Source organism: Pollicipes pollicipes, unplaced genomic scaffold (genome assembly GCF_011947565.3).
Source record: "Pollicipes pollicipes isolate AB1234 unplaced genomic scaffold, Ppol_2.1 Scaffold_3087;HRSCAF=3621_pilon_pilon_pilon, whole genome shotgun sequence".
NCBI classification, from domain to species: Eukaryota; Metazoa; Arthropoda; class Thecostraca; order Pollicipedomorpha; family Pollicipedidae; genus Pollicipes; species Pollicipes pollicipes.
Genome location: NW_023596225.1, coordinates 29,207,297 through 29,230,365, shown reverse-complemented (window position 1 = coordinate 29,230,365; position 23,069 = coordinate 29,207,297). Strand labels below are relative to the sequence as shown.

At 52.4% G+C, this 23,069-nt stretch overlaps 1 protein-coding gene across 1 annotated transcript in view; it reads right to left on the bottom strand.

The window, feature by feature from the left end:
* LOC119090010 (homeobox protein Mohawk) overlaps window positions 1-22,473 on the bottom strand; it is a 37,243-nt gene extending 14,770 nt beyond the window's left edge. The window contains exons 1-4 of the mRNA XM_037212808.1: window positions 22,470-22,473; window positions 20,384-20,655; window positions 20,301-20,353; window positions 18,597-18,750 (exon numbers count right to left, since the gene is read on the bottom strand). Of these exons, the coding sequence (XP_037068703.1) occupies window positions 18,597-18,750; window positions 20,301-20,353; window positions 20,384-20,655; window positions 22,470-22,473 (483 nt within the window). The remainder of the gene's footprint in view (window positions 1-18,596; window positions 18,751-20,300; window positions 20,354-20,383; window positions 20,656-22,469) is intronic.
* Window positions 22,474-23,069: the final 596 nt, after the last annotated feature.

Genomic DNA, 23,069 nt, shown 5'->3' with positions numbered 1-23,069 from the left:
TCTGAGATCGAACGGAGACGGAGATCTTTGGAATGAATGAATGAGTGCTGTGGAATTGAGATGTTAAATGAATGCATAAAGACATGTGCCCTATCTCCGACACGACTGCCAACTTTTCCACTTTCAATTGGCGGTAGACGCTCCCCCACCAACATCTCATGAACCGACAAGCCGATCGAACTGATTGAAACTGAATAAAGATACCTGTGAGTCGCGCGACCCAGCACAAGCCAGTTCGCTGATATGCATGTCACTGGTGATATCACGGGTCAGATGAAAGGTCATGGCTTTCAGGAGTAGTTCTAAAAGGACATATCCGTTTACAGTCACAATAATAGGGCTTGGCGCGCGCCCGGGTTTTCAAAAGTTTTTTTCAAATTGAAGGTTTCTGCAAAATAATTTTCAAACGGCGTGGCGCTGCCGCGCCAGACTTTGCACATCTGAAGGCTTTGGAAACGCGGATCTTTTGGCATAAAGATGATATGTACCTTACAGGGTCACCGACGTATGGTAAGCCAAAGTTAGGTCATGGCTGTCAGCAAGGACAATTTCTGGGAAATCGATCAGTTTGATGCTACAAGGAAATATAGCATCAAATTTACACCGCTTTGCCCTTGTTTGACCTTTTTTGACCCAAATGTATAACAAGGGTACAAATATACATGTCCTGTGAGCCTCGAACTTTGATAAAAGCGAGTTCACATACAGGCCAAGCAGCCCTGTGAATTTAGTGTCTTCAGTCCGTTAGTATATGATACATCAGGGGCCTATTTGCCCCCCCCCCCCCGACCACCCACACCTGAACGAATGATATTTAACCAGCTTCCTGTTAACTGCAGTCATAAGGATGACACGCGGCGCCTACTGCACCAGTGACGTACACCTTTGCGGGTTACCTCACCACAGTACCGCTCCTGGTCAGGCCATATCGAAATATTTGGACGGCTTTGTCCTGAAACATCATTTGCGGCCCAATTATTGTTGGGCCACGGTGGCGCCCACCATTGTTAACGCGTATACCCGCGCTTTGGTTTATCTTTCACTGATACGCAGTACAATGGATGAATGAAAATGGCCCGTCTTTTTATACACTACCCGTCAGTAGACAAGTTTATTGGTCTGCATGTCTGAAGTGGTACCAGGCCGAGAAGTCATATACCGCTTTGTAATCAATGCAAACACGTGACATGCTTCACCATGCCATTGATGTGAAGAGATGATGGATTGCCTTCATTATGCCATGTTAACAGTAAGTACCCACTAAACGGTGCGGTGAATTCACGTCACCCAAGACTACCTAGAGTTTTAGTTGACTTACCAGCGACACGATATTGTTCCACATCGCGACTTATTGGTAAACTGCTGCCCCAAATTATCTCGCTTAAATATGACGCACATTCAGCGTTGAAATGTGTGACGTCACTTTGACACGACCCAGACAACCTGGAGCTCAAATTGGCTGCTTTGATCGCGTGACACAAAATGCTGATGATAAGCAATATTGAAGCCCGATGCAGCATCAGAACTATAAGAGAGGTTTGAGAACTGATTATGTTCCAAGCCGTCACTTTTCGAAGTCTCTGAGACATGATCTGAGACGGCCTGCCCTTGTAAATAAAGTGTCACAGCCTTATAACGCTTACTATGTGTCCCTGCATCGTGGTACATTGGCGTACGATCACTCGCCGTAACTTAACTAGTGCTAACGAAGTCCTCATGCATTGAACTAGCCCGGGAACCAAAAATGATATGCTATTAACCAATTTTAGTTGGTCATTTCCACCTGGTGTGCAAGGAACCACCTTTAACTTTTTCGGACAAATACTACAACTTTCAGATTATTGGTTCTGTTTACTCCGGAGATGCAGGAAAACAACCTCAAGGAGCCTTGGTCGGTTCCAGTCAGTGATAAGCGAAGAAAACGTCACAGTATACAGTCCACACACATACTGCTCTGGAGTCTGGAACGGTTACGTGCCAGGTACCAGAATATGTCACCTACCACAGCAGCCACAAGAAGCCCTCGCGTAACATTGAGAGGTGGCACAAACTCTCATCTGATCTAGCTTTGTATCGGATGTCTTTTCCAGCTCTCATTTACCTCGGGCTAATGTCAGACATCTGCCCAGGCCCTCAGCTGTGTCAGGCCCATACAAGCGCGCAGCCAAATCCCTGGCAAGCGAGAGGCACAGAGTTGACAAAGGGCCCCCTGATAGTAAAAGACTCCCCTAAAAAAGAATAGTCGAATGTGGCCCATTGGCTATTGAGGGTTGTTTTTTTTATCTTATTTACACATATGCATACATACATACATACATATATATATATATATATATATATATATATATATATATATATATATAGAGAGAGAGAGAGAGAGAGAGAGAGAGAGAGAGAGAGAGAGAGAGAGAGAGAGAGAGAGAGAGAGAGAGAGAGAGAGAGAGAGAGAGAGAGAGAGAGAGAGAGAGAGAGAGAGAGAGAGGAGAGAGAGAGAGAGAGAGAGAGAGAGAGAGAGAGGAGAGAGAGAGAGAGAGAGAGAGAGACGAGATAGAGATGGGAGGAGAGAGTAGAGGGCTAACGCTGAGGGGGAGCGAGAGACGAGAGGAGAGAGGGGGGAGAGATGCGGCTCGAGAGAGATGGAGAGAGGAGAGAGTACATCGGTCTCTATAAAAGTCTGTTCTGAGGGACAGCTCTTTCTCACACCACATATATATATATTATTAATAGATATTGATATATGATATATAGATATATATATTATATATATAGTATCATATAATGTCTGTGTCACGATACACTCTTACGTCCTATAACTGAAAAAGAAGTCAGTTACTACCGCGAGATCGATGCTCCCTGAAGTTTATCGTACAATAGACGGAAAAATCATGCGTTAAACAACTACATGAAATAAATCGCCGGCATCCTTCATTTTGCGATGGTCCAGTGGACTCGTGTTAAGCCGACAGAACTCATAAACTTTGTCGGAATTTTCGTATGGGTTGTACAGGGATATCTTGCACCCCGCGAACATAGCTTGAAGATTCAAATGGGTCAACAATTTGTGTCAACTTGGACAAGCCATGTTTGTCTGGAAATGTTCAACATTCAGTCAGGATCGATTAGTGATACAAATAATACAACGTAGCTATGAGCATGTGCTCGCATATCTCAGTAAAAACTTCGACGCCAGGCGTTGCAGTCTCCATAAATCGCGCAACTTCGGACCCGTAGATAATACTAGGTCGTAGCTAACAGCTGGACGAAAATGAGAATGCGTTTGAGAGAGGTGCTTTTGAACGCTTTGGGATATAAAATCGTAGGTTTAGAGATATTCCAGGAGTACATGTCATCGGTCCGATATTTAGATTGAAGATAACAACGCAACAGCAGTGTGAAGAGGCGTTGGCTTTATTACTATTGCGAATTAATTTTGAAAAAATCAGACATATGATTTCACGATGGTCGTTCTTGCGTGCACAGCGTCCACCGTTCGGCGTTACTTGCCGTGGTCAACACCACTCGGATTTCATGGAAACTGCAACCCAGACCATCACGGTGCTTGCTCCCCGAGACTGCAAGCGTGTCGTTGCGGCTTTACGACGCACTCAACCGCTAGGGCTATATGGCGTCGCCTGGCTCTCACCATGGCAGGAAGGGCGAGTGCCGCGGGAAATCAAGCCCCATACCTGTTTCCCAAACGCGCAGTGGTTAACGCAGGCTCGTTAACCACTACACTACGGCACCCGGCGGGCGGGCTCAAACCTTTTGATAGTATTCATTTCGCTAGTGAATTCTGCAAAAGCGTGAACGTTTTCAGGCAAATATGAGATAGCCTTGTGCGTTTTTTATATCTCATTTTGTCTCACTCCACTTAACACTAATGATCCCCCTATTTTTTTCCAGGAAGGGCTCCCTTGAGTAGACCACTATGGTGCACATTACTTTTCCCGGTCGAGGATGGGAGGTACTATTCTGTAACACCGCGGTGTGTCTTGCGGCCATCATTCTGGCGACACAGTACGGGTTCCCCTGGCCGACCCGAAGACCCTTAGAGGGATATATCATATCCCATTAGTCTGCTTCCTGAAGCGGGAGGCCTCCTGACACTCGCAGTTGATCCTGGACGGACGCAGGAACCTTCATTAACGCAACAGCATCACTGATCGCCGCAGGTGATCAAATGATTGGCACATAGACTCCAGTTCGGGTTAACGGGCCCATGCTCAAATTTGGTTGGAAGGCCCACCCTTCGGTACTGGGGCCCTGACTGGCACAGGACCCTTCCACTTCCTCAATGCGAGCACTCATCATAAGTCCTCATCTTTGGTTTCATTATCAGAGGGCCCTGATCGACGCAAGAGGTCCTCTGTCATTTGGGCTCCCGTCCCCGTCCCTGTTGAGTAAATCTTCCTCCGACCGACTGGGGCCCCTCGCTGATACAGAATACCTTGTAAGGCACACTCGCACACTCGTGGGCCCTTAACCATACAGGGGCCCGACCAACGTAAATCGCAGGACGGCCATGTCCCTGCTTAAGAAACGGGCCCCCAGAGCTCAGACTAACACGGAGCCGGCTGTTCGTTGTGACCGAAATAGCGGAACGCTCTAGTTCAGCGGTCCCTACCGATGCGAGACGCCCTCTAACTGGCATTTGAAATCACGGCCCTTTGATCATGGGCAGGGTTCCTTAATGTGACCTACAGCCAGCCCTTCAGACCCTTCAGCGTTCCGATCGGGCCATTGATCTTCGGTCTCGAGAGTCCCTTCGGCCCCTTTTCGGGCCCCTTCAAACACCTCTCCGACTCGAGGCCATTTGCCGCCACAGGAGCCCTGTTACGTACTGTGACCTCTGACCGACAAAGGAACCCCTCATTGTGTCAGGGTCCTCGAACATCGCGGGCCCCGACCTCGTTTCTGCTTGGGAAATGGGTTTCAAGGGCTCAGACGGACATGAGGCCGACCGCTCGGATTTCGTTGTCTCTGGCCGACTTAGATGCCTGCATTGTCTCAGGGGCTCTTCAAACGGTGCAAGAGGACCTCTTACGGATATTTCAGGTCACAACCCCACAGGCCACGATTCTGTATGTGACCTACAGCCAGTCCTTCAGGCCGTTACGTCCTCAAACCGGGCCTTTGATCACCGTTTCCGTTATGCCCTCCACCCGGGCCCTTCTTCGGGGCCCGTCAAACACTTCCACTGGCCGGCTGGGGATCCTTGTAAGCACAGGACCATCTGTTACGCGCTGTGGGCACCTGACAGATGCAAGGCCCCCGACCAGCGTAAATCATTGGCCAATACGGAGCCGACTCGCAGCCGACTGTACGGCACTGGTGGTGCCTGACTTACATATAGGCCCATGTCCACTTAGGGGTTCCCGATCGGCGCAAATGGCCCTCTGACTGTTATCTGAGCGCCCGTCCGCGCATGCCGGGACCCCTAAGTAAAATTCTGGCTAGCCATTCGTGCCCTTAGACTCAATGTGCTTCGAGTGTCCATATTGTGAGACTGAGACGTTGTGCCCATATTGTGAGACTGTCATTGAACTTCGGACGCGGTGGGCCCTTGATCTCCATTGATTGTGCCATTGATCTCCAGGCCCTTCGGGCCTCCTCCAATATTGCCTCGGCCGACTCGGGCCCCTTGCAAACACAGGGGCCCGTTAGGCGCTGTCAGGCGCTGACAGAAGCTACGGCCCCGACCAATGTAAATCGTTGGCTACGGCTTCGTTCCTACCTGGGAAATGCGTCCTCAGGCACATGGCACCACGAAGCCGACTGTTCACTACCTGGTGGAGTCTGACCGACATATAGGCCTTTATCGATTCAGGGGACTCTGATCAGCGCACAGCGCCCTCTGGCTGACATTGGAGTGCCTGGCCTTGCAGACCGGGCCCGCAAATGCGACCTCCGGCTGGCCTTTCAGGCTCTTTGGGCCCTGAATTAGGGTCCTTAATCGTAGGTTCCGAGGGGCCCGAAGGGCCTCTCGGAGCCTAAGGGGAAGCACGTGCCCCTGTACCCCTGCCTGCGCTACTGGGCCCATATCGCACGTCTTTGTTATGAAAATAATGCTACGCTTTGAATAGTCCAAGCGCATTCATGCAAATAGTTGCTGATATATAATGCGTTGACAATACAAAATGTGCGTGCGTACATACAGACCAAGTAGCCCTGTGAATTTAGTGTCTTTAGTCCGTTAGTATATGATACATCAGGGGCCTACTTGCTTCCCCCCGCCCATGACCACCCACACCTGAACGAAGGACATTTAACCAGCTTTTTGTTAACAGGAGTCATAAGGATAACACGCGGCGCCTACTGCACCAGTGACGTACACCTTTGCGGGTTATCCTCACCACAGGTACCGTTCCTGGTCAGGCCATATAGAAATATTTGACGGCTTTGTCCTGAAACATCATTTGCGGCCCAATTATTGTTGGGCCACGGTGGCGCCCACCATTGTTAACGCGTATACCCGCGCTTTGGTTTATCTTTCACTGATACGCAGTACAATGGATGAATGAAAACGGCCCGTCTTTTTATACACTACCCGTCAGTAGACAAGTTTATTGGTCTGCATGTCTGAAGTGGTACCAGGCCGAGAAGTCATATACCGCTTTGTAATCAATGCAAACACGTGACATGCTTCACCATGCCATTGATGTGAAGAGATGATGGATTGCCTTGATTATGTCATGTAAACAGTAAGTACCCACTAAACGGTGCGGTGAATTCACGTCACCCAAGACTACCTGGAGTTTTAGTTGACTTATCAGCGACACGATATTGTTCCACATCGCGACCTAATGGTAAACAGCTGCCCCAAATTATCCCGCTTAAATATGACGCACATTCAGCGTTTAAGTGTGTGACGTCACTTTGACACGACCTAGACTGACCTGGAGCTCAAATTGGGCTGCTTTGAATCACATGACACAAAATGCTGATGATTAGCAACGTTGAAGCCCGAAGCAGCATCAGAACCATAAAAGAGGTTTGAGAACTGATTATGTTCCAAGCCGTCACTTTTCGAAGTCTTGAGACATGATCTGAGACGGCCTGACCTTGTAAATAAAGTGTCGCAGCCTCATAACGCTTACTATTTGTCCCTGTATCGTGATACATTGGCATACGATCACTTGCCATAACTGAACTAGTGTTAACGAAGTCCTATTGCATTGAACTGGCCCGGGAACTAAAAATGATATGCTATTAACCGATTTTAGTAAGTCATTTTCCCCTGATGTGCAAGGAACCGTCTTTAACTTTTCGGACAAGTACTACAACTTTCAGATTATTGGTTCTGTTTACTCCGGAGATGCAGGAAAGCAACCTCAAGGAGCATTGACCGGTTGCAGTCAGTGATAAGCGAAGAAAAAACGTCGCAGTGTACATTCCCCCACACACACTGGTCTGGAGTCTGGGGTTACGTGCCAGGTGCTAGGGTATGTCACCTGCCACAGTAGCCACAAGAAGCTCTCGCGCAACATTGAGAGGCAGCACAAACTCTGATCTGACCTAGCTTTGTATCGGATGTCTTTTCCAGTTCTCATTTACATTGGAGTAATGTCAGACGTCTGTCTAGGCTCTCAGCTGTGCAAGGCCCATACAAGCGCGCAGCCAGATCCCTGGCAAGCGAGAGGCACAGGGTTGACAAAGGGCCCCCTGATAGTAAAAGGCCTCTCCTAGAAAAGAATAGTCGGATATGGCCCATTGGCTAATGAGGGTATGCTTTTTGATCTTATATATATGCACTATATATATATATATATATATATATATATATATATATGGCATCCATTTTAGGTTCTATAACTGAAAAAGAAGCCAGATACTACCGCGAGATCGATACTACCTGAAGTTTATGGCAAATAGACGGAAAAATCATGCGTTAAACAACTACATGAAGTAAATCGCCGCCATCCTTCATTTTACAATGGTCCAGTGGAGTCATGGTAAGCCGATAGAACTCATAAACTTGGTCAAAGTTTTCGTATGGCTTGTGCAGGGATATATTGCACCCCGCGAACATAGACTGAAGATTCAAATGGGTCAACAATTTGTGTTAACTTGGACAAGCCATGTTTGTCTGGAAATGTCCAACATTCAGTCAGGATTGATTAGTGATACAAATAATACAACGTAGCTTTGAACATGTGCTCGCATATCTCAATAAAAACTTCGACGCCAAGCGCTGCAGTTTCCATAAATCGCGCAACGTCGGACCCGTAGTTAATATTAGGTTGTGGCCAACAGTTGGATGGAAATGAGGACGCGTTTGAGAGAAGTGCTTTTGAACGCTTTGGGACGTAACATTGTACATTGAGAGATATTCTGGACGTACATGTCACCTGTGCGATATTTAGATTGAAGACAACAACGCAACAGCAACGTGAAGAGGTGTTGTCCTTATAACTATTGCGAATTAATTTTAAAAGAATTGAGACGCATGATTTCCCAATGGTTGTTGTTGCGCGCGAGGGGCCCGCCGCTTGGCGATACTTGCCATGGCCAACAACGCTCGGATTTCATGGAAACTGCAACCCAGGCCATCACTGTGCTTGCTCCCCGAGACTGCAAGCGTGTCATTGGGGCTTTACGACGCACTCAGCCGCTAAGGCTATATGGCGTCGCCTGTCTCTCACCATGGCAGGAAGAGGGAGCGCCGCGGGGAATCGAGCCCCGTATCTGTTTCCCAGACGCACAGTGGTTAACGCAGGCGCGTTAACCACTACACTACGGCACCCGGCGGGCGGGCTCAAACCTTTTGATAGTATTACTTTCACTAGTGGATTCTGAAAAAGGGTGAACTTTTTTCAGGCAAATATGAGATAGCCTTGTGCGTTTTTATATCTCATTTTGCTTCACTCCATTGAACACTAATGAGCCCTCCTATTTCTTTCCAGGAAGGGTTCCCTTGAGTAGAGCACTATTGCGCACATTACTTTTCCCGGTCGAGGATGGGAGGTACTATTCTGTAACACCGCGGTGTGTCTTGCGGCCATCATTCTGGCGACACAGTACGGGTTCCCCTGGCCGACCCGAAGACCCTTAGAGGGATATATCATATCCCATTAGTCTGCTTCCTGAAGCGGGAGGCCTCCTGACACTCGCAGTTGATCCTGGACGGACGCAGGAACCTTCATTAACGCAACAGCATCACTGATCGCCGCAGGTGATCAAATGATTGGCACATAGACTCCAGTTCGGGTTAACGGGCCCATGCTCAAATTTGGTTGGAAGGCCCACCCTTCGGTGCTGGGGCCCTGACTGGTACAGGACCCTTCCACTTCCTCAATGCGAGCACTCATCATAAGTCCTCATCTTTGGTTTCATTATCAGAGGGCCCTGATCGACGCAAGAGGTCCTCTGTCATTTGGGCTCCCGTCCCCGTCCCTGTTGAGTAAATCTTCCTCCGACCGACTGGGGCCCCTCGCTGACACAGAATACCCTGTTAGGCACGGTGGGCCCCTTAACGATACAGGAGCCCGACCAACGTAAATCGCGGGCCCGGCCTTGTCCCTGCTTGAGAAATGGGCCCCCAGAGCTCAGACTAACACGGAGCCGGCTGTTCGTTGTGACCGAAATGGGGGAACGCTCTAGTTCAGCGGTCCCTATCGATGCAAGATGACCTCTAACTGGCATTTGAACTCACGGCCCTTTGATCATGGGCAGGGGTCCTTAATGTGACCTGCAGCCAGCCCTTCAGATCCTTCAGCCTTCCAATCAGGCACTTGATCTTTGGTCTCAAGATTCCCTTCGGCCCCTTTTCGGGCCCCTTCAAACACCGCTCCAACTCGAGCCCACTTGCCGCCACAGGAGCCCTGTTACGTACTGTGACCCCTGATCGACAAAGGAGCCTCTCATTGTGTCAGGGTCCTCGAACATCGCGGGCCCCGACCTCGCTCCTGCTTGGAAAATGGGTTTCAAGGGCTCAGACGGACCTGAGGCCGGCAGCTCGGATTTCGTTGTCTCTGGCCGACTTAGATGCTTGCGTTGTCTCAGGGGCTCTTCAAACGGTGCAAGAGGACCTCTTACTGATATTTCAGGTCACAGCCCCACAGGCCGCGATTCTGTATGTGACCTACAGCCAGTTCTTCAGGCCGTTATGTCCTCCAGCTGGGCCTTTGATCATCGTTTCCGTCATTTCCTCTACCCGGGCCTCTCTTCGGGCTTCATCGAACACTTCCGCTGGCCGGCTGGGTATCCTTGTAAGCGCAGGACCATCTGTTACGCGCTGTGGGCCTCTGACAGATGCAAAGCCCCCGACCAGCGTAAATAATTGGCCGATACGGAGCCGACTCGGAGCCGACTGTACGGCCCTGGTGGTGCCTGACTTACATATGGGCCCGTATCCACTTAGGGGTTCCCGATCGGCGCAAATGATCCTCTGTTACCTGAGGGCCCGTCCGCGCAGGCCGGGACCCCTAAATAAAATTCTGGCCAGCCCTTCATGCCCTTAGGCTCTCCAACTGTGCCATCGAGCTTCGGACGCGGTGGGCCCTGGATCTCCATTGATTGTGTCATTGATCTCCAGGCTCTTCGGGCCTCCTCCAATATTGCCGCGGCCGACTCAGGCCCCTTGCAAACACAGGGGCCCGTTAGGCTGCTGTCAGGCGCTGACAGAAGCTGCGGCCCCGACCAATGTAAATCGTTGACTCCGGCTTCGTTCCTACCTGGGAAATGGGTCCTCAGGCCCATGCCACCACGAAACCGACTGTTCACTACCGGTGGGGTCTGACTGACATATAGACCTTTATAGATTCACGGGGCCCTGATCAGCGCACAGCGCCCTCTGGGGACATTGGAGTGCCAGGCCTTGCAGACCGGGCCCGCAAATGCGACCTCCGGCTGGCCTTTCAGGCTCTTTGGGCCCTGAATTAGGGTCCTTAATCGTAGGTTCCGAGGGGCCCGAAGGGTCTCTCGGAGCCTAAGGTAGGCACGTGCCCTTGTACCCCTTGCCTGCGCTACTGGGCCCATATCACATGTCTTTGTTGTTATGAGAATAATGCTACGCTTTGAATAGTCCAAGCGTGATTGTGTAAATAGTTGTTGATATATAATGCGTTGACAATATAACATGTGCGTGCGTGCTCGCGTGCGTGTGTGTGTGTGGGGGGGGTGGGTGGGGGTGGGGGGGGGGGGGCGTGTGTGGGGGGGTGGTGAGTGGGTGGGCGTGGGTGTGGGTGTGGGTGTGGGTGTGGATGTGGGTGTTGGTGTGGGTGTGGATCCATAGGGGGTATGTAACCATGCCCCTCCTCTTTGTTGTTGATTGGTGCTTTCCGGCGCGTCGACTGCAGTGGTCATTTGGCGCCCGTAACGATTTTTGTTGCACCTTACTAATGAACCGTGTAAAGAGTCTTGAGGTTGATATGTTTAAGGAATAAAAAGACTTGTTTAGATTCAAGAAGGCGCGAGTTGTCTCCTAAAATGTCACAGAGCGTCAAGGGCGAGTCACGCTGCCCAAAGAATCGTCGACGTTCTTCCCTGAGGCGCGGACATGATGTAAGCACATGATGAACGGTGAGAACAGCACCACATCGATGACAGACAGGTCTTTCGGCTCCTTGCAACAAAAAATCGTGAGTTGCGTACTTGTGTCCGATACGTAATCTGCAGAGGATCACCTCCTCTCGCCTCATTTTGCGGAAACACGAAAACCCCTGACCCAGCTTGGGTTTTATTGCTCTGAGCTTATTTTCATTTGTCCCATCCCAACAACGCTGCCATTCGTTCTGCAGAAAGGTTTTTATTGCAGGGAAAAAAATATCTGGCAGGGATAGAGAGGGAGCGTACACATGGAGCCAGCGCTGCTCGCCTTGCAGCCGCGTCAGCCACCTCGTTGCCGGCGATTCCAATGTGACTGGGGATCCAACACAAGATAACTTTCTTTCGGGCCTGATCCAGTTGGAGTCAAACGTCCTAAAATGTCCTGTACAAGGAGACATGATGGATAAAAAGGCCTAAGACTAAGAACACTGCTAAGAGAGTGTGTCAAAATCAGATGTAAAGGTTCGTCACTGACTTCAATGAAACACAACGCCTTGGTGATCGCTTACCAACTCCAATGTGAACACCGACGCATGTGGAGGCAAAGAAAACGACCGGATGACGCTGCCGCTCACAAACGCACAACCCACACCGCCAGCAGTTTTAGATCCGTCCGTGTAAGTAAGTGTGTAATCGTCATATAACGCCATATGCGCAAGTGCCCTCGACCTCAATACATCTGGCAAGACGACATTCTTTTTCATTTCGGTCAAAGACGTATCTATTGATGGCGAGATCAAACGCCAGGGAGCAGTGGACAGATGATCTATCCGCTTCAACCTTCGAATGGGAATTCCTGCTTTCCCGTAGCAAGGCTTGTATTCGGAGGCCAAAGGTTACAGCGTATGCCCGAGGTGCACTGTGACGAAAATGCACAGCAGGCCGTGAAAAAACCTCGTTATATGCCGGATGGGACGGGAACTGTCGCAACTTAAGCGCATAACGCATACCGAGCATTTTCCTTCTCGCTGACAAGGGCGGCTCGTGCGATTCTACCATGAGGCTCGTGGCAGGTGATGTGCGGAACGCTCCTGTGATTACGCGTAGAGCGGTATGATGGACACTGTCCAGGACGCGTTTGGTGGACTCACACGCGCTGTCATAAATGAAACACGCGTAGTCCAGCTTAGAACGTATGATTGAGCGATACAATAGCAAAAGCGTGCTTCTATCTGCCCCATATAATGTGCACGAAACACATTTTAGTATGTTCAAGGATTTAAAACAGCGTTCACGTAGCGTCTTAAGATGCGCCTTATATGTTAGTCGGCGGTCAAGGTATACCCCAAGGTTTCTAGCCACAGGCTCCGTTGAGATGCGTTAGCCACGCAGACGGACGGACATACTGCCGCATTGCCGACTTCGACAGAAATGCATGGCTACAGTCTTGCTGCTAGAAAACCTGAACCCTTTTATGGTGCCCCATTTCTCGATACGATCCACAGCCAACTCAAGATGGCGCTCCATCGATGAAGCTCTTGCTGCGCTAGTCCAGATGGTAAAGTCGTCAACAAAAAGGGCACGACCTACGGAACGTCCCAACTCCCGATATCGTTTATCATAACGGCGAACAGTGATACGCTCAGGACACCACCTTGCGGCACACCAGTAACTTGATGGTGCCCCTCAGGGAGCGCGCTCCCAACACGGACACGGAAATAACGGTCAACTAAAAATTTCTGAAGGAAAGTGCCCATATTGCCGCGTAAACCATACTTATATAGCTTGACAAGAATACCAGTGACGCCATGTGGTGTCATAGGCGCCCTCCTATATCAAAGAAGACAGCGCCAGTGTGTCGATTTGCTTTAAATCCCTCACGAATCGCAGTGTCAAGAACTACAAGATTATCCACTGTGCTGCGATTCCTTCTAAAACCACACTGCGCGTTTGTAAAAATGCCGTTATGCTCCAAAAGCCAGGTTAAACGGACATTAACCATATTTTCCATCAACTTACAGAGCGATGACGTAAGAGAAATGGGTCTACAATGAAAAGGATTTAGCCCACTTTTTCCCGGCTTTAAGAGAGGCACGACAGCAGCTTCTCTCCAAGAAGCTGGGAATTCACCTCTGGTCCAAAGCGAATTGGATACCGCTAATAAAACGCGAAGCACGCGACGCGGCAGATGCTTAAGCATGTCGTTGTGAACAGTGTCCGGGCCTTCTGACACGCTGCGAAGCCTGGCGATCGCCGATTCCAACTCCGCCAGCGTGAAAGGGTCATTAGATGAATACAATTCACTCGTTGAGAAGTCCACTGCAGATTGTTCACATCGCACTCTGTGCCGCACAAACTGTGGGTTTATGTTACCACCTACGCTGCGCTGGGACAGGGCCCGAGCAACCTCATTCACAACATCCAACGGGCGCATCACAGCTTGGCCGTTAACACACAACACCGGCAGGGCTATAGGTGAATCTGACCCGAAATACGCTTGATTCGGGCCCAAATCTGCGATGTCGGCGTAAACCGGTTCAGCGTGCTCACGTACGCGCGCCAGGAAGCACGCTTCGCCTCTCTTACAATGCGTCAAGCTAAAGCTCTCGCTTTCTTAAAGGCTATGAGGTTTTCTATACTGCTCCTGGCGTCAAAAGCCCGAAACGCACGTTTACGCGCCCGAATGGCGCTCTGACACTCCTCCGTCCGCCACGGAACAGGAGTACGTCGGGGAGCGCCAGACGTACGTGGGATACAGCTGTTGGCACACTAAAAGTCTGTGAGTAAAATCCTCAATAGAGGGTACCGTCCTCTCAGGCTCAGTTACAAACGATTCGTCGAGCCGAGTCTCGAATTCGCCCCAGTCCGCTTCCTTAAAATTCCAGCGTTGTGGTCTAACACTCAACGCTCCACCTCTCTCAAACCGGACCCACACTGGGAAGTGGTCATTTCCCATGGGGTCATCTCCGACACTCCACTCGAGGTGTTGGACGAGCTGGGGACTGGAGAGGTTTAAGTCTGGTGCTGACGTCTGACCGGACGGCATTGTAAAATGCGTACGAGTTCCTGTGCTTAAAATACGTAGTGAAGCACCGTGGATGAATTCTCACACAGCCTTCCACGAGCATTGGTGACGTTACACCCCATGCGGTGTGATGCGCATTAAAAGCACCTAGAAGAAGAAGTGGTGAAGGCAGTTCAGCCAGCAGACATCTCAGGTGCGCCAACGGAAAAGCGATGCCTGGTGGAAGGTAAAGTGAGCAAACAGTAATGTGACGATGGTTGAAATAAAGCCGCACGGCCACGGCCTGAAGTGTGGACCGCAAGCTTAACCTCCTCACTGGCACGCTATGGTGAACTGCCAGGAGGACGCCACCGTGAGCAATGCTCTCCGTCAACACGTCGTTGTGAAACATTGCATATCCTTTCAAAGAGCAGAAATGCTCAGACGTTAGCTTGGTCTCCTGCAGCGCCATGGCTGCTGGAGAGACACTGCTGATGACAGCCTGGAGATCGAGGGCGTTCGCCCTTACTCCTCTACAGTTCCACTGTAAAAACGCCTGCAAAAGTGCGCATTTAAAAAGCGGTACGATGTGAAAAGCTAAAACAAGTCCCGTGTTAAAGGGACTCGGCTGCGCCAGTTGTATGTCCAGACGCCTCAGACCGAGAGCTTCGGCTTAACTCCGGGAGGCCGTGCCTCACCCTAGGACGAATCTTTGGGCTACCTCCGTCAGATGGAGAGGGGGGGGGGGGGGCGGCTGGGGCACGCTTTACGCCGGCGTACCCAGCCCGGGGTGGAGGCGGGGGAGGGCCCATCAGTGGGCCTCTTCCGGGGTTCGAGGGACCAGCGGGGGCCTCCACCGGCTTGCGAGGCGATAGAGTGCTGTTTCGGGGGACGGGCTCTTTGTCTGGCCCGGACAGGCGGCTTGCCGCCTTAGCGCGCTCCAGTTCGGCCAAGCGCGCTCGCTTGGCCTCGCGGGCGCGCCTGTCAGCCTCCTGACGCTCCAGCGTCTCTGCCACATGCTCACAGGCACTGGCAAGAGGTGTCCATAGCGAAGGGACCGGTTGGGTCGCAGACGAAGGCACGGCCGACGGCGCGCGGGGACTCCGACCACGCCGAGCCGTCGTCCAACCGTCGCCTGCTGGTGATCTGGCGCGCACCGAGGAGGCCAGCGGTGCGGCGTCCATCGACTGGTCGATCGGCGGAGAGGGAGCTTGGGGTGCCGACTGGGAGTCGGGCGTTCGGACCGAGGGAACAACCGACAGGCCAAACGACCTCAGAAGTCTCACGAACTGAACGGCCGTCATGTGCTCGATGGGATTACTTTGTGGCAAAGAAGTTTTCACTTTTGACTTTGACCCTTCATACGATATTTTTGGGTGGCTGTCGTGGTAAAGCTCACGAGCTTCAAGAAAAGAGACGTTTTTAGAGCTTTTTATCGATATAATTTCCTTTTCTTTCGCGTAGGCCGGACATGTACGGTCGTACGTTGTGTGTGGGACTTGGTTCTTGCCGCAGTTGACGCGAGTAGGATTCAGCAGAGGTGCAAGCTTAGCTCGTGCGCTCGGAAGACGCACATTTACCACATGCTGGACGGTTACGACAGTGGAGCTTGGTGTGGCCGAATCGCTGGCACTGGTAGCACCGCATGGGGTTAGGGACATAAGAGCGAACCTTCACTCGAGCGTATCCCACACGAATCTCGGCCGTCAAGTCAGTAGAATTAAACGTCAGAATGAGGTTTTTGGTAGGCATCAGCTCTCCTCCCCGTCTGATGAGAATCCTGCGAGCGCTCGTCACACCAAACTCCGAGAGCTCCTCGACTATCTCGTTCTCGTCGACGTCTCGAAGATCAAAACAATTGACCGCGTCCCTGGACGACTTTTTGGTCTTACGTGGTATGGCTGATATTGACACAGTCTTTTCATGCTTTCCAGTCCCATCTCGAACACTGTACGTAAACTCCCTAGCTGCCATGGCCCTACTCGCCTCCAGACCACTAGCGAACTCTACCTCTATTTTTCCATCCCTGAGCTTGTCGCATCTGATGATTTTCCCTAACCTGTCGCAACCGTTCCGTCTCTGAAACCGTGAGAGGGAAGCCAGCTTTATCTCTTCACTACCGAAGATCAGGATCCGCGGACCGGGGGCCCCACATTCGTCTCTGCACCCTGCGGTTATCGAGGTCCGCCCCCGTTTCGGAGGACGGGTGTTTTTAATGTTAGAAGAAGCCATAAAAGGTGGCTTTCATCTCGGCACCGGGGCTTCCCACCCACCACGGAGCCCAACTGGGGGACGGCCCGACACTCCCTCGGGAGGTGGACACCGCCAGGGCTACCCCGGTGCTATACGGGGCAAACGACGCCTCCCACACGGCCAGGTGTAACCGGGGAGACCCCCCCCCCCCCCTCCCCGTCCTAACCGTGGTTCAGCGCCGCCACCCCTTGACCCCTTAAGCCGCTGTGCGCGGCCAGGCGCCCCAAGCGGAGACCCACATGGAGCACCCAACCGCAACGCGAGCGACAAGCCGCAAGACCCGTGTGGCGCCACACGGCCCCCCCCCCCCCACGCCCCCGGATATCCTGGCCAAAGTGGAGTGTTGGGGTGCGCCGTGACTGACCTGCACGACGCGCCCCTCAGCCACCAGGATCCCATCAACCCGGGGACGTGGGCGAGGGGGCACGGCGACCCCGATAAAACGAGGATGAGCAGTGGTGATAGGGCCGGATGCGGGAGTGCGGGCAATGTGGAGGGAGCGGGTGGGACAAGAAGCAGGAGCTCACGTATCGACAGGGTCGCTACGGCCTGAGAGAAACAGCTCGCGCTGTCCACCCGTTACTGGGGCTGGGACCCGAGGGGGCGCTAGTCCCCTACACCGGCCGAAGCCGGTGCCCCTGCAGGGATGCCCCCTCCCCCTCACTGGGGCCTGAAGGGACTCGTAGTCTCCTGAAGGGGCCATAATCGACCAAATAGGCGCAGTTTTTCAACACAAAAGGCAAGAGAATAGGACGTCTTTGGGCTTCCAGGCAATGAAGAACAGTCGCAAACGAAAGTGGAGTGTCCACGAGTGGTCAAAAATAATTATTCATTGATGGAGAGGGTTGCGATTGGGATATTTTTTATGAATCATTACGCTGTCAGAGGGCCTGCGCTGTTTTCGGGGCCCCATATGTCCACTTGCAGGGTCAATTCAATCTGTCAGGCGCCTTCCTCCCTGCTCTTCATCTTATTTGCATTTGCTTGGAGGGTCCTGCGCTGTTGCTGGGCGCTTCCCGCTAGCGTGTCGGGGCACTCTTGTCAGTCAGGAGCCTTCCACGGATTCTTCCTATTCGCCCGAAAGACTCTACACGCTACAGCCAGGGGCCCCATATGTAAGCCTGCCGGGGTATTTTTGGTTACTTAGGCGTCCTTCACGTTGGTTACTTGCTTAGGAACCTACGCTATTGTCGGGGTCCCTATCTGTTCACCCGTTCGGGCACACCGGATCGTTCGGAGGCCTTGCACATTGGGTTTTGTTATTTGAATGTAGAACCCCACCTACGCTCCTATCAGGGGCGATTTGTTAGCTCAAGCTCTACCTCAAATTCATGTCAGTGATACAGCACCAGCCATCACCTGGCCCAGGTTCATGTCAGGGATACAGCAGCAGCCCCCACCTGGCCCAGGTTCATGTTAGAGACACAGCAGCAGCTCCTACCTGGCCAAGGTTCATGTCAGAGATACAGCAGCAGCCCTCACCTGGCCCAGGTTTACGTCAGAGATACAGCAGTAGCCCTCACCTGGCTCAGGTTCTTGTCAGAGATAAGGCAGCAGCCCTCACCTGGCCCAGGTTTACGTCAGAGATACAGCAGTAGCCCTCACCTGGCTCAGGTTATTGTCAGAGATAAGGCAGCAGCCCTCACCTGGCCCAGGTTTACGTCAGAGATACAGCAGTAGCCCTCACCTGGCCCAGGTTCGTGTCAGAGAGACAGCAGCAGCCTTCACCTGTACCCAGATTCGTGTCAGAGATCCAGCAGCAGCCGTCACCTGGTTCAGGTTCATGTCAGAGATACGGCAGCAGCCCTCACCTGGTTCAGGTTCATGTCAGAGATACAGCAGCAGCCCTCACCTGGCCCAGGTTCATGCCGGAGGTCTCGCCCAGCTGTAGCTTCTCCTCCCTGCTGGGGTAGGGGTTGTGCCTGTGACGGACCAGCCACTGCTTCAGTGGGCGCACCATAGCCTGGATAGCAGTCCGCTTCTTCCGCACCTTGCCGCTGTTCTGCCTGTGGAGGTGGCGAGAGCAAGAGACCGTTGAGGATGCCCGAAAGATCGGCATAAAAGAGGCAAGTTGAGTCGTCGCGCAGCGGAGGAGAAGCCTTGTGCTAACCGTGCGCAATGGTGTAGCCAGGGTTTCACCCAGGCGGGGACATTGTTTTGGGATTGGTGGACGTTTTTAGGCTCGGGATCCCATTTTTGCATCTTAAGGGTCCGGTTTTGATGTTTTAGAACCCCTGCTGACGTCTTTCACAGGCCAAAAGTAATGATGCCTTCGGTCCCAGGTCCCCACATCCACCTTCTGAGGGGCATGGGTCCCGGAAGTCCCCCCTCCCTTAACCGCGCCAGTGATCCCCCTCCCTCCCTCCCTTGACTGCCAGAGACTCGTGTTTTGTGAGCCGGCTACAAATATTTGGCAGCATATGGGGTATAAGCATGCCAAGAGACACTTGCTAGGTCATTGGAAGTGGACTGGATTCGAATATCATTAGCGTTTAAACCTAAAAGCCGACAGCTGCTGTTTCTTGTCATCGAATATAGGTTCAGACTATGTACCACATGGGTGTCCATAGCCAAGCGACTGCTCCCCTCAGCCAATCACCAGCTGATCGTCATGGACGTGTTGCACAACGCTGACGCGCCACGCGTGGGAATGGACGTGCTCACCCGTGGTACTCAACCCGACAGCCTGTCACACTGGTCAGATGTCCACCCGTGGCACTCAACCCGACAGCCTGTCACACTGGTCAGATGTCCACCCGTGGCACTCAACCCGACAGCCTGTCACACTGGTCAGATGTCCACCCGTGGCACTCAACCCGACAGCCTGTCACACTGGTCAGATGTCCACCCGTGGCACTCAATCCGAGAGCCTGCCACACTGGTCAAATGTTCACCCGTGGCACTCAACCCGACAGCCTGTCACACTGGTCAGATGTCCACCCGTGGTACTCAACCCGAGAGCTTGCCACACTGGTTAGATGTCCACCCGTGGCACTCAACCCGACAGCCTGTCACACTGGTCAGATGTCCACCCGTGGCACTCAACCCGACAGCCTGTCACACTGGTCAGATGTCCACCCGTGGCACTCAACCCGACAGCCTGTCACACTGGTAAGATGTCCGATGCTTTACCATCTTAGCTGCTGAGACCGCAACTCTGGCCTCCATGGGCTCTTACTCTCTCGTTAGCCGTTTTCAACTCCGACCTCGATTTCTGCCGTCCATAGCCTTGACCTCTTCGGACCCAGACATTAGCTTCTCCCGACCCAGACCCCTGCCCCTACGATCCTGCCTCGAGTATAGTCTGTCCATGACCTCGACCATCACCAGCCTTGGCCCCGATCTAACCCGGCACTGGCTTTGACCTCTACCACCCCAGACGTCTTGTTCATCCACTTCTGACCACCATCCCAGCCTATCTTGACCTTGACCGGTCCCGACCTGACCTTTGGCTCGTACGTTCATGACCGCTACCGCCCCTGAGCCTGAACTCGGCCTTTTTCGCTCGCTACCCTGACCTCTCCCGACCCCGACCACAACCTCTTGTGACTCTGACCTTGACCTGTCGCGGCGCTGTTTGGCGGGCTCGCGACGCGGCTCGCCGCCGGCCTGGCCGCCGGCGGCCGCAGCTTCGCCAGCCTGCCGCCGGATGTCGCTGAAGTCGGGCCCCGCCAGCCCGCTGCCGAACGTGTGGTTGTAGGCGCGACTGCGCTCCTCAGCGAAGCAGCGCCAGTAGAAGAGCGCACTCTCCTGCGGCGGCGGCGCCACCAGGCGGGCCCGCTTCGCCAGCCCGTCGACCTCCGGCGAAGCGGGCCGCTTCGTCGCCACGCCCGACACGGGCTCAGGGACGCCAGGCCACGTGACCGTCACGTGATCCATCAGGGCCGGACGCGGGGCCATAAAGCGTCCACCTGCGGGGCGGGAGGCGGAGGTGGTCAGAAGGCGGACACGACCGCGGCTGGGTGGTTGGAACGGAAGACGCGCTGCTCTGGTGATTCGCCCGATGCTGCAACCGGACCTGCCGGACTCGATCTTTGCGTCTGCACGCCAACCAGCTGTTGTAAGAACAGCTAAGTCTTGGATGTTCCTGTTACTTTGTTTTACTGGCTACACGACTAGTGATACCTGCTGAGTCTCCTGAATCTACCACGAATGTATTGGCATACACCTGTTCAGCACATCTGCTACGGCCTTCTCAGAGGTAACCAACAGTGCCTCGCATACCGCCTCGTTGGCCTCGGTCTCGCCTCGGCCGTCGCAAGCACCAGCGCCCCCTCCCTCTGGCGGCAGCAGCCCGTGTCCCGCGGCCGGTGGCAGCGCCGGCGCCGACACTCGCTGACGTCAGGCGTCTGTGACGGCGCGCGCGCGAGAGAGAGCGGCCGGCGGCGGTGGCGGCGCGGCCGACACGGTCGTCGCGCCAGCGAATTCTATAAACACCGCGGCAGAATTCTCCGCTCTAATAAATCGCCGTGATCGACGAGCTCGGGAGGGGCGGCGCAGCGGTAAACCGTGGGCCGGCGTCGTCGCCGTCGGCCGCCGTTTACGTCGCGGGCGGCGGGCGTACCCGGCGAGGCGACGCGCGCTCTCGGCGGCCCGGGTGCGGCGGGAGGCGCTCCAGACAGCGCCTACAGCTGGAGAGCGCGGGAGCGGGCGAAACGCGACGATTAACGCCTCGAGCCACATCACTTGGAGATGTACCGAGCTTTTTGATTGTAAGGTGTGGTTGTTAGTTCGGTGAATTATAAGTGTACCTTCATTTCATAGTAGTTTGCATTAACTGCAGATGATGTCTTGAATATTGCACTGCAACTAGGAAAATAAGAACATGCAAGATATCATAATTCCACAGATAAGCATTTCATCCCAAAAGCCTGAAGTATGTTCAGGTTTGAGCTGTGTCTTTCAGTATAACGCCATAAAGGAAAGTTATGTTCTATTTGAGAAACACTTCGTGCTTCTCGTCTCTTGCTTTACACATGATAAACGTTTGCAGAGGCATTTTAACTTCAAGAGATACCTAGCAAAAAGAAAGGCGGCGAGTGAAAAAGAGAAATATGCCGCTACTCCGTGAATTAAACCCGACAACTATTTCTATGTCAGCAGAATCCCTTAGATATATCAAATTACCATGAAAAACAAGACACCGCCATAAATTGTCGCGTAGATTGGTCTGAGAGATCGTAATGCATTCTGGTAGCACATGCATCAGTTCCACCAAATTGCATGGGAAGGTGTCGCTGAAATATATGAGCGCGGGTAATTGTTCTCGTCAGTCGTGTTAATATACAGGCAACGTTCCAACCCGTTCTTCTCGTGTTATGTCATTGCGTTGATTGATTATAAGAGCGAACGTTTTGGATTTCCGAGGGGTGGGGGACGTTTACCTACGTACGTGAGGACGTGTCACAACGTGAGGAATGATGACTGTTATCTAAAAAAATATGTGTATCAAAGTAGTGGCCCAACGTAATGGCAGCAAGTTTGAGAGCACAAGCACGTCAGGTTCCAACTGGCGGAATATCACCTGCAATCTGAAGACACCGGTTGGCCTGGATGCCATCATGCGTATCGCGGCACGGCTGATGGCATTTGCGTGCCGGACAGTAAGATCTACTTCGTTGGATTTAGATTCATTGGATGGTGACGTCCCCGTCGGGCTAAAAATCTGACGGGGAACAATGCGGGGTGTTCCGTCTAATGATCATATGAAAAACCCAGCTTTCACCCATGGTGAGACCAGTAAGTCGTAAGAATGCAATCACTAACGTCGTTTTTTAGATCCGTTCCCGAACGCAAACCGCTGAAACCAGAGCTGGGATAAAAGCATTAAAGCCGTGCCAGTGAGCTTGAAGACAGACCAGTCGCATGCATGCCAAATGCAAGAATTTCATTTTTGGAATGCGGTACAGAATAAGAAGCGGTATTACCAATAAAATATTAAACTGACTCTGCGGTCACAACTCTATTTCTTTCAAACCTTTGGACGCTGAGGATTCAAGAATCTGATCTCCTTGAAAGTAGGCCGCTCTGTCTTGTTAACTTTCGCTCACACCTGCCGAAAATAGGTTGTGGTGTATTTGAGTACTTATGAACGGCAAGTGATTCAGCACTGAGTTTCAGGTGAGTGCGACATAAGGTCTTTGAGGATTGGTGTTTTCACACCCACATGCACACTTAGAAACCCCTCTGACAGAGCACCTACCGGACCATCTGCTGACAAATTTAAAAGGTCATCCGCGCCCAAATCTCAGGTACCTCGAGATATGTTCCACTGAGGAAGCAGCCTGCGCATCTGAAATATATCACGTCCTGGGAAGCTTCAGTG